This window comes from Pyxicephalus adspersus, chromosome 2 (genome assembly GCF_032062135.1).
Source record: "Pyxicephalus adspersus chromosome 2, UCB_Pads_2.0, whole genome shotgun sequence".
NCBI classification, from domain to species: domain Eukaryota; kingdom Metazoa; phylum Chordata; class Amphibia; order Anura; family Pyxicephalidae; genus Pyxicephalus; species Pyxicephalus adspersus.
Genome location: NC_092859.1, coordinates 122,860,262 through 122,872,906, shown reverse-complemented (window position 1 = coordinate 122,872,906; position 12,645 = coordinate 122,860,262). Strand labels below are relative to the sequence as shown.

The 12,645-nt window shown below is 35.1% G+C and overlaps 1 protein-coding gene across 1 annotated transcript in view; it reads right to left on the bottom strand.

Annotated features, from left to right (window-relative positions):
* The window catches only part of LOC140324410 (OTU domain-containing protein 7A-like), a gene marked incomplete at its 3' end in the record, with an annotated part of 41,390 nt that overhangs the window by 14,080 nt on the left and 14,665 nt on the right, over positions 1 to 12,645 (bottom strand). Inside the window, 1 exon segment of the mRNA XM_072402281.1 lies at positions 1,605 to 1,758. Coding sequence (XP_072258382.1) covers positions 1,605 to 1,689 — 85 coding nt within the window.

The following is a 12,645-nucleotide window of genomic DNA, read 5'->3' as shown; positions in this document are numbered from 1 at the left end:
AGATGAATTCTCATTTCCGTAAACCTGCAACCTCATCTGAAATGGTCTCTGTTATATATACAAGCTGTCGTTAGTAATTTCTTACACCTGCCTAGTTGGGTAGAGTACAAATGACTAAGAACACCATGTGCACCGGGACTTCATGAACGGGCAATAGTGCTCCAATAATCTGAACTTGTACCAACCAAGAACTGAGAAATATATTTTGCGCATTTAAACTCTGGAATATATCAAACAAACATAAGGAAGAAAAAATGCCCATATACAAACCACTCATGCTTTTAACATGTCATCAATAAGAATACGATGAACATTCACTTTTACGATGGCTCTGTAAATGTAGGCAGAGCCAATATGAGAGGCGATTCTTCAGTGTACAAAATATGCAACTCAAAGCTTTAGAATGAAAAGTGATCGACCAGAACACAAACATTTTCATGTGTTATGCCTGTTGTGTTAGGCAGAAATGAAATTGCTTGCCTTATCTGATTACACTAGCCATTGGTCAGGAAAATCCAACCCAAGTTATCAACTTTCTCCACCGTGGTTGGTTACCTAGGGGCGTCTGGTAATGGTAATGGATTTAGGATAGGTCAGGACGGACAAGAAAGCTAACCATTGCTAACCAGCCAAATGTCGATGCATATCATTTTAAAATACTACATAGTTTACTGAATTACTGGAACTGAAATCAGGACCTGATTTTAGGCAGATATATTTACTGTGGTCAACTGCATCCTCCTATGTGAACACTTAAGTGGTATGCTATAGTGAATGAGCCAGCTGCAAACTGAACGTTACTATTGTCTCTATGGGGGCTGGTTCTACCTTTAAGCCATGCACAGCAGCACCATTAAATTGTGTACATAGGAAGAGGAAAGCTGGGGACACAGCAGGAGACTATATTTTATATTTACATAATGGGAGTCAGGGATCTGCTGTGAAAATAAAGTTATTCTTTAATCCCATATAACAACAACAAAATCCAATCTGTGTTCTATTGGGGGATGTTCTTTTTTTTCCTGTCTTATAGATACAAGAAGTTAGGGGAAATGCCATTAGACATTTCAAAATCTTTTGATGTTTATGTTTCAGGACCATCTTAGACATTCAGCATAATTTTAGACAAATATTAAAAATACAGTATTTACTTTTTAAAAAGGATATTTAAATATTACTACTAATACCGCCCACATCCGTCCTTATATTATCCTCCCTAATCTATACAGGGTTTTTATTGCTGTCACGTCAACCCTATGCAATCCAGTCCAATGACCCAAATCAAGTAGACTATTGGTAAATATTCCTAACTAGATCTGGGTTTTCATCCTGATTGTAGGTGAGCCATATTGGAGACACTGGAGCTGGATAGAGAGGTGTTTAGGAGGCTTATGGAAGGAACAATGATTATCCTTATTTCTTACAAGGGCAAGGGACACTGAGAACCTGAAACAGTTGTTACCTTGCTGGTTCTGTAGTGTGGCACTGGTGTGCGGTTCACATGAGCAGCTAGATGTTTTAGCAAGTAAATCATTTCCTATATAAATGAGTGCCATTTGCATTTCTAAAAAACTTCACAGTACCAAGAAAAGACGTCAGCTTACCTTCCAGCAAGTCCCTTGCCAGACCAGGTTCAGCCCCTGTAGACCGAACAAAGTCTGACAGGACTGAGTCCATATCCAGAGTCATGTGATCATGTAGTGATGCTGCTTGCCCAGCAGCAGCAGGACCAAAATGATGCTAGTAAAATGATTCCATCTGAAACACAAAACAGACAGACAGATCAGTCTATAGACCTACTTTTCTCATGCAATAAATTTAATAAGTAGCAACTGATTGCTACTTATTCTTCAATTTACTTAACATTAGTACACTGCTTTTTCCCATATTTTTGTGTGCATGAACAAGTAAAATACCATATCATGCATGTTTTTATGTTTGATAGCTATTCTAGTGCCTGCCTTATCTCATTATAACAGTCATTAGCTAGGAAAACCCAACCCAACTGATCATTAAGCCAACACTCAGGGTTGGTTCACCAGTTGTGTCTGTTCACATCTAAGGGTGCCAATGGACATCCCAATCTAAAATTTACAGATTTGACAGCCATCACCTATTACTTAATTTAGAAAATATGCCAGACAAAATGAATATATTTAATAAAGTGTGAATGGCCGGAAAAGCAAAAAAGTACCAACAAAGAATCATGGACAAAAAAAAAGAAAGTAGAGGGTTGTGGTAGAATAGACAAGAATGGGACATGCAGGAGAGTGGTTTCTAGTCAATTTTTGGCTTTTTGTTTTTTTGCCTACAGTGCCTGGTGCCAATGGTATGCAAAGTGTAGCTTGGCTCTATTCGTGGCACTACATCAAAAGGACCCAGACACCAGGAACGATGTGATTTCAGGAGTTACATCATCAGTGGCAATCCAATGGGGCTTCAGGGGATGTAGCCATCATCAATGCAAAGCACTTAAAAAAAAACATGCGTGTGCCATAATTAATAATGCCCAAAGCTTACACCACACCAATGAAAATTTAGTTCTGCTTCAAGACCACAGTATACCTTAACATATATTTACTATATAAAATATATAGAGATAAGTCTGAATATAAGTCTACATATCCTTCTATCCTGACCATATGTTTGCTATGATGTCTTGATAAGCTGAATGCACTACTTGTTTAAAGTTAAATTGTAGATTTCACTTATATACTGAATACCTAGTGTCCGAATGGTATCCTGATATAAGGTCACATGTATTTAGCTTGCTTTTTGTTTATGAAAGTACATTTCCAGGGACAAAACACATTCATGTAGACCAAAATGTTTATTATACTAAAAATGTAAGTGCATAGCTTCTTGAAAACTATACAGCACCCTGTCTCTGTATTCCTTTTAAGTTACTTACAGCCTGAAAATAAGCTTCTTATGTTGAATGATGACATTTATTGCTGTGATGATAGAGGGGTATATATGCACCATACAACCACATCCACTGGGTGGATTACACAGGTCCCTCCAAATACACATTATTTCGACTTATGTTGAGATCTTTATACTGGTTCAAAGATTTTCTAATTTTCCATTTTATATCCATCAGCAATAAGCTTTTTATTCTCTAAAGATTACAATTATATGCTATGCAATATTTTTCCATAGTTAATTTGATATCTTGATACCAGGCATTTGTTTCTAGATTACCACTAGGATATCAAGATATGATTAAAACATCTCCACAAGAAGCGTGTGAAGATGCAGAATGGAAATTGTACTGGGTCTCACTGCAGAATTGTAATTTACAGTGCACCATATCTAAATTGAATACACTTGCTGGATAAACATTCATTGCCGGAAGTGTCTATGACCCAGAAGTTTATCTCACATTTACTGTATCTGCTTATAGAGAAATGTAAAGCAGTCTGGCCAGAAAGAGGGTTGATTTTCATTTATAGGTTTTACAACAAAGGCAATTTTCTATCATGTATATCTACTTTCACAGGCTTTGATGTTTATATTTAACACACGTTGGGTATAAATATGTCTATGACGTCTGTTCATGAGTAGTTTCACACTGTATTAGTGGATGTTCCTAGGCAGACTACATTTGTATATAAACTGCCCTTTGTAAAATCCAACTGTGATGCTGAGCTTCCATGAAAAAACTAATTTAATGAATGAGACAGGTAAGGAACAGTCAGGCTGGAAAACAAGGAGAGATGATATCAGATGTCTTGCAGCCCAGAAATAATATAACTCTATCTGACTTGCTACAACTTATGTGGATTGCTGAAAAACAGAAAAGGCAATTTTAGTACAGAAGAGGAGCCTGTTCAACTGCTCAAGACTGAATTTAAAGCTGGAGCTTAACTTTAATCTATCACTTCCCATGGACAGAAATTTGAGGGACCGTGCTAGATAGTTCATTCAAATCATACCAGACTTCCAAACAGTATCTAAACAAAATTTTTACCTTATGGGAAAGCAAAAATTCATATTCACAAGTTGTTACAAAGGGATCATGTAACATTTATCAGGTTTGTTTTTTTTAAATCTATACTATAGCAAAGAATTGATTTTAGAATTAAAAAAATGCATCACACATGAAGTCCTGATAACCTTATGGCATTATTGTTATGGTATTCACTTATCAATTTTATTCACATCAATTTAGACTGTTTTTTTCCCGGTTGTTTATATCTGAGTAATATTTGTATCACAAAAAAAAACTTTTACAAATGATTCTCAGACCACTAAGGGTAAGCTAAAAACACAGCACAAAAACAGTCAACCTTTTGTTAATGCATATAAAACTGTACAAAACAGTAAACTGCGTCCACCTAAAGGGAATTTATATGTACTGAACCTGTATTTCTTCCTAATATGGAATTTGTACCATCAACGCATAAAAAACAATTTTACTTTTCTAGCTTGGACCAGGTTTTGCCAAGAATTTATTTTTAATAGTTCCTAAAGTCATTCAACTTAAAAAAAATTGACACTTTCCAGAATCTTGAATGACTGCAGATGTAAAAACTAAGTGGTTCAAAGTGCTTAAATGGCTAAAATTAATCTTTTTACCCTCCTTCTGTAATTTCAGAAAAACTGCTGCACAGCCATAGTTTACTTTTGATTTAAATATTTTTTAATTATTAAAAAGGAGGAACTAACAGGACACACAAAATATTACATATAACAAGGAAAATAAACAATTTGCCAAACTATAAATGAAAAGAATCATGCTAAATTAAAATTAAAGGGTAAACAGCATATGAGCAAGTAGAATCCTATGTACATAAAGTGACAAGATGTATCAAAAACAAAAAAAGGCTAATGAATTCAGTAAATATTAATCAAAATTTAAACAGATTAACAAAACATCCAGGACAATAGAAGGTGATAGGGGAGACAAAACAGGGAAAATAGGGAAAAAAGGAGCAGAGGAAAAAGATATGAAAAGAGGAAAAGAAGATGCCGGACTATCGAGTTAACAATTCTCAATGGACACCATTATTAAAGCAAAATGGAGGAGGCAGGAAGAGATGGAAGTGAATGTTTGAACCAAGCAGATCAGACATTCTGAAAGGCTTCGTAAGTATGCTAGATGACTTTTCATTGACAAAAAAAATAAGGGTATCCTCTGTATACCTTCAGATAAGCTTACAATTGCTCATGCCAGTCATGGGTGATAATTTGCTTAGCAGCTAGTAATACAAAATTACAAAGTTTAAATTGGTACTTATTCGGCTTAAAAAGTTTAAGGTGTAGGAGAGCTAGCCAGGGGTCTCTGAGGAATACACCCCCAAATGTGTTTGAAGAACAAGAAAAATGTTTATGGCAAATCCTGGAAGCTAGTGACATGAAAATCAAATTATGGATAAAGTTGCCTTGGGTTTGACATCTTCTTAAAAAGCCTTTCTCGACCTTTTTAACATGAGGAAACCCTTGAAATAATTTTCATGTCGTTAGGGAACCCCTGCTATAGTTAATACATTTACAGTTAGGAGTAGATTTTCTTGGTGGTCTTTTGTTTTTCAATGTAGCCAAAGGCAAATCTATTACTATATTTTCTTTGACTTTTTTATTTTTAGGAAGTGAAAATTTAGTTGAAAGTAATGACTGGTCATTGCAGAATTAAATGCAAAACATATAAAACAAATAATAGGCTGTATCCAAAGGACAATACAGCGACTCGTATACCTGACCTTGACGAGGCGTAATTGAAGCTATGAGTTAAAACTGAAGAAAAGAATGAATCATAGGCATTGGAAGAATTTAATTACATAGCAGTGGGATGACAAAAGTGAAAAAGCAACTACAATACATTTATACCTACCCCATATTCCATTTGTATCAGCCCTGTGGACACACCACATAAGTACCAACCTCCTTTGAATATAGTTATATCATCAAGCTAGTATTAAAGTTAACCTAAACCCAATCACCTAAATGTTACACGTGCTTTAACATGTTAAAAAATGTTTTTTTTAACATGTTAAAAATTTGTGATTGGAGACGTACTTATTAAAGAAAGGGGCAGTAGATGTCCCCTTTGCAATAAAACATACCTACCTACCTGTTTGCTATCTTCTTTAAAAAGAAATGTTGATCTACGCATGAACAGCTTTGTATACGAGGCCAGGATATGCTGGGTATTCCAGCATCCCCTGGAGCTGCAAGGATTGAAAGAACTCCCATGCGCATGCTCAGGAATTATGGCTTAGCCAATCAAGCTGGTTTAAGATGAGGATGCACAAGAAAAAAAAAGGTGATGGCAACTGCCACAGTATGGGGACAGATGAGCGTTTTAAAAAAAATGCCAACAGACGGGTACGTTTATTTCATTCCCGAAGGGATATTGTCTTCTGCAATGAGGTTTGACAATTTTTTTTTAGTTTTAGCTATAGTTTCACTTTAATGTAATTTCAAAAGTAATTTTCATTTTTTTTAAATATACAGTTTTGTATAAAATACCTGGTAATCTGGCCATGATGGTTTTTGTTTAGGCATTAAGGTTGACAACACTTCATAATACTGAATACAACTGTGCCAGCACACACTGTGCAAGCATGTTCTGCCATTGTCATCATCCGAAAACTGGTCCCAAGCAATAACATGCAGCAACCTCTGGAATACATGCATATAGACAGGAAGTTGCTAAAAAGAGGCTGCACTGGTCATCAGAACAAAAAATGTAAAGATAAATGAAAACAGCATTTTGTAAAAGAAAATGTGGCCAATTATTTTGATACACTGTATTTTAGCAAGCATAATGTCATGGAATTAAAATTTACTTTAACAATGCAATAGTATCCTCAAAAACAATAAAAAAAAAATATATATATATATATATATAATAAAAATTATTAGGTTCCATGGACGCCACCTGTTTAATCTCTATATCAATAGCTAAAGCCAAAACAGAAAAAACAATAAACACAAAGAACATGCAAAATACAAATAAAATAAGCAAGCACAATTCAAACAGAGTATTTAGTTTATCAATGGAAAAGCAAATCGAGGCTGGCTGCCAAGAAGCTGCTAAGTGTGTCTTTGAAAAAAAGGACATTTTAACATGAAATGATCTGAAAGGAGTCTTGGGAAGTCTGGTTTCCTTTGCTGAATAGCTGGTCTCTATTAAAAGGGAAAATACACAGTGTGCCAATGGTTAGTGCTTACCGTGGGCTGCCTGTACCATGCTGCTTCTGCTCAGAAGAGCAACAAATGGTGCTCTGTGTGACAATGACTCATTGGCGACTAACAGAAAAGCTGAAGGGATCTCAGATATAGCAGCTCATATGCAAATACACACTTGTTTTTCAGTATTACTCGGAAATTGCGATTCTCGACAGTTCTACTTAGCGTATTAGCAGTCAAGCTTCATTGTATCTGAAGGAGGTTTAATTACTGAGAAAGTGCTGTCCACACTTGTGGTGAATGTAGCGCTTGCAGGAAGGGGTGGACACAAAGGATTTGCAATTATTTTGGTAAATTGACGCTCGGTGAAGTTCCATCACAATGTCTTCTAATTGGGAGAAATGAGTGCGTATATACACCAGTGTTATCTAGATGTATCCTTTTTTGGCTTTATTTCATGGTAGAAACAAACATGTTATTGATATATGTGAAAAACACAATGCTGGATGCTGGATAGACCTTGGAAGAGACACAGTTTAATACTGATATATTAAGAGTTTATGAAAAACATCCACAACTTGTATTTAAAAAAACTGTTCATTCTGCAAATAGGTACAGAAGCCAAGGGCACTAAAGAATGAATACATGCCAATCAGCCAAGGTAGAAGCATGCACTTTGTATGACTATGGCTCCCAACAGTTATATGCATTTAGGAGAATGCAAAGCTGGGATAATTTTATCCACACAATAACCAGCAAGGAAAAGTAAAGCGGTAGCTACACTGTATCTTTGGAGCTATAATATGACCATGTATATTCAGTACAGGTGAACATTTTAAACACAGTAATTTAAACACATATGAGGTTGCCATTCCCTAGAAATAAAGCATATCCAGTCCCAAGAACAATTCTTAGGATGACAATGCTCATTGAATGAATTGAATTTATGGAGTTGTAACCCATATCCTGCTCCCCTCCTCTTCATAATACAGTGGTGGTGGTGGGGATAAAAAAAACTCTCAAAGCTTTTAGCACAATCAACTGTGTTTTTTGCAGTTAATGAACAGATATAATAAAATTAAGTTATTGGTATATTTAATAGACCAGAAGGTAGCAAACAGGAAAGCTTCACTATTATATACAGGAAAAGTTTTTTAATAAATTGACATTTTGCTATATTTCGGCAAGTGTACTGGTTGAACATTGGTTTAGGTGGGAACCTCAACTATCTGACAATACAATATTAATTAAACCAGAATAAAGCAAGAATCAAAAATCACCTTACAGTCGCCATACAATACACTAAAATTTGATCAAATGCTATGGGTAATTGTTCTGTGTATATAATTTTGTACTATTTGCACTGCTTTATTGAATGGGCTACATTATCTCCTTTCAGAATACCAACTGTTTTTTCAATATTCCTATTTTTAAAAAGATAAATTCAGTATTTAAGCTTTGTGAATTTCATGACAAGTATATGAAGCTTTTATACATATAAAACAATCTGGTAACTCTTGCACTCTTTATCCCAAACAATTGAAGGCTTGGTTGATCTGTGGCTAAGCTGGCTCAATATGCTACCCAGAGTTCTGATTCTATACATTTATTGGTGCCAACCATATAAACAACTAGCCCAGTTTGGCAAAGTTTGGGTCAAATTAAATTGGTATTTTACATATGTTTAACTCTATTACAAATTTAAGGTAAAATACATGATTCATTTCCACATTATAGTAAGAGATGAATACATTTCCTATGCTACAGTACAGCCAGTAGGGTCCAACAAGGGATTTTAAGTGGTGAATTTTAAATGACACGAATTAAATCAGTTTTAAGCATGGAGTGACAATGTTGTTTGTATGATATGGAGCAGTTTATTAGAAACCTACCCTAATATGAATACTGATATTTGGATACTAGTTATTTAGCTAATTTCTCTCACATTGGAAATATATATATATGTAAAATAAGTCCATTTTAGTGTAAAAGAATAAACTGACCAAAAGCAGGAGACAATTCGCTGATCACTGGTAAAGCTTCTTATGTTGCATTCTTAACAATCACACACAGCACAGAGGTAAAGCCCTTTTAAGCTCTACTACTTCTTGTACTTGATTTAAAACAACATCTCAAATGACAAAAGACACATAGCAAATCCCCTTTTATATCCCCATAGGCACTGTGTAATAACATAACACACCATTCAAACACAACACACAGTAACAATATTTGACACGGCTATCTGTCAATGTCATGGCAAGCAAGGCTGCTCATGCTTGATTTAGCTGACAATTACTACATGACACTTCTATGTATATATCTGTATTTCTACAACAAAAATTTTAATGGTGTGGGATTACAGGTACTGTAAGGCTATAAGTCTACATTATACCTGTTGTTATAAAAGTAACAACACTGCATTATTTGGCACCAGCAGAATCACAACACTTTCCACAACTAGATAAATCCTATAAATTAATAATATTAAACAGTATTTATATAGCACCAACATATTAGACAGTGTTGTATATTAAAAAAGGGAAGTAAATGACAGACAGATACAGACAATGACACAGGAAGAGGAAAGGACCTTGCCCAAAAAAGCTTACAATCTAAGATGTAGGGTAATTATTACACTATAGGAGGGGGATATGGACTGGTCACTGAGTAGTGAGGGTTTAAGAGACAGAAGAAGATAGGCATTTAGGTGTTTTAAAAGAGCTCCTAAAACCCATCTTTTCAACGTGCAGAAGGTAGGAGCAGAAGTAGGATGAGGAAGAGAGTTACAGAAAGTCAGGGCAGCTCTAGAAAAGTCTTTAAGTCATGCATGTGATGTGGTTATGAGTGAGAAAGTCATTAGTAGGTTGTTGGTGGTTGCCAAGAACATGGTTAGGTTAGGGAAGCATTTATTTTTACCAGGTCAGCAAGTCAGGTTGGACAATAGTTGTGGATGGATTTGAAAGCAAAGCACAGGGGCTACAATAGCTTCTTAAAGTGTAAAAAACCAAATATGAATCAAATGAAAGTGAATGTATAACATTTTTTTCACCAATTTCTTCATTTTTTATGGTTAATCTATTTAAAGCTATTTTTTTAGTTCTTCTCTTATCAGATAGTTTCTAAAAAATTGGAGAAAGGCATCATGTTTGAAAAGAAACACTCATGATGGTTCCGAGACTGAAAACACCCATTCACAAACAACTTTAAACCATCCAGCATCTGCAGACATTGCAAAATTGTATTAAATAGTTTCTAAAGAGGCCAAAAAAATTATAGCACATTTTTACTAATACATTATATTTTGTGTGTAGAATTTGTAAATGACTTCAGCTTTGGTAATTGCCATCATGTATCAATTTAGGATGAAGCTTACTATGTAATTTCCAGTTCGCTTTAATTTGAAAGTGTGATTCATTGTAAGAGATTGTTTATTGTGCTTACTATGAGAAGGGAGAAAGAGAGCCTGAAACCAGCTCTGTATTACAGTTATGTGTTGCTGATTAGCACCTTGGAGTATATACACTGACACATATATATATTTTTCCCTACCTTGTATAGCCCCATGGTTTATAAAAACAAACTTTTACTAAAACATCATAAAATCATTGAGTGTAGTTCAGGGTTGTATGTGTGTGTTAGAACACATTGGTCTTTCCCCTGTAACTTGCTCAGTAGGTTAACTCCTTAGCACTTAGTAAGCACTTTAACTTCCTTGCACCTATTTTTCTGCTCATGTGCATTAATCCCACAGGTGCCAGTAGCCAGGCACATGTGAACTTACCCACAGTGATCAGTAACAAAAATTAGCATGATAACCATTTTGTGTCCATGTACCCACTCAAGTGCAATTAGAATAATATCTTTATATCCAGATTAATTTGCTGAAGAAATAGGTCATTATAGTTTCCAACACTTTGTTTGAAATTTTAGATTGTATTCCACACTACACATTCACCTTGAGGCAGATATTTTATTAAGACAGTTAGTGACATTACCTGACACACAGCCATGCCATGCCAAGAGGACATAACACTGTTTTTTCTGTTTTTAACAAAAGCCTAATAATAAGAATTATACTCTAGTAACGTTTCTAACATGAGAGAACCCTTGAAAAACATTTTGGTGTTTGGGAAAGCAAAAAAACTAATGATTTAATAAATGATTGCATAAACAGCATTGTGAGGGTATAAACAGCCTCCTTAATCTGGGCATAGATATTGCATATATTCTTGATAGGACTCAATAAACATATGTTAATTGGATTTATATAGTTGTCTTGAGTAATACAATACAAAACCTTTCCGGGGGCAATGCAATACTAAGCAGAGATGAAACTTTGCAGCAGTTCATCACTAAAATTTCATACAGCTATATTCTAAACTGCAATAAAACATTCACATAAAGACTAAAATTAAATATTTAGACGTAAGATATTGGAAGAAGTATGCTATTTTTAAAATTTGATATGCCTTACTTAAAGAAAGTAGAAAAAATTGTGTGTTTAGTAGTAGCTTGAAGCAACCAAAAACCAAAGAGATCTCTATGGCTGACAAAACACACAAATCAAAATATTGCACTGTAAACCAGTAATGTGACTACTCAGCAATAGCCAACAGCAGGCTGACAGTAACAAATGTGGCCCCATCACACATGTGATGATTAATGTCAGCTGTAGAGAGAAAACCAACACATCAATGGACAGGGAGCATTACCCTCGGAAATACTATCATGCAGCATGATGGACTTTCCAACATAACTATATGAAAGGCTACACTGACTTTTAGTCTAAGGCTAACAAAATAACCCCGATAGGCTAAACCAGGACAAACAAGGAAACAGCTCAAAAAAAAATTGATTTTAAAAAGAATTTAGTGTGGTTTGTCGCTGGTACATTCCTTGTGCTCAAGCCATGAGTATCCTCTTGGATGGGTAATGAGAAAGCATTGTACATACTATTGGAGGAGTACTTTATTTTTAATGCACCATTGATTCAAACCTCTGCCACAACTTGTAAAGCTTTTAAAGCTGGTATAAGAGGTCATATTATTTATTATAGCTATTAGGTTATTCAGCTCTCATCTTTTTTCAAAAGGTTCAAGTCGGTAGCATTTGTGAGCTGTATTTTGCTTTAAAATCTATATATATATAATTGGATGTATGTACTGTATGTCATCACTAGGAAACGCATGGAGACATTTCAACCAAACTTGCTATGTTCCACCATCACTCTGAAACGCATCGACACATTTAAACCAAACTTGCTAGACATATGACTCAGACTCATGTGAGTGCACCACTGAGTTTGTAAAGCACTGTGGTATATGTCAGAGGTATATTTGCATGTATGTATGTATGTGTGTATGTATTGCTCAGTGACAGTGTGCCTTTTGCTTATATTTTTTCATTTTTTGGACTCTTTTACAATATTCTGGCCTGTAATATTGCCTTTGAGAAAAAGTAAGGCAATTGGCCGAGTGCAATCAAAGGCAAAACAATGAAACAACA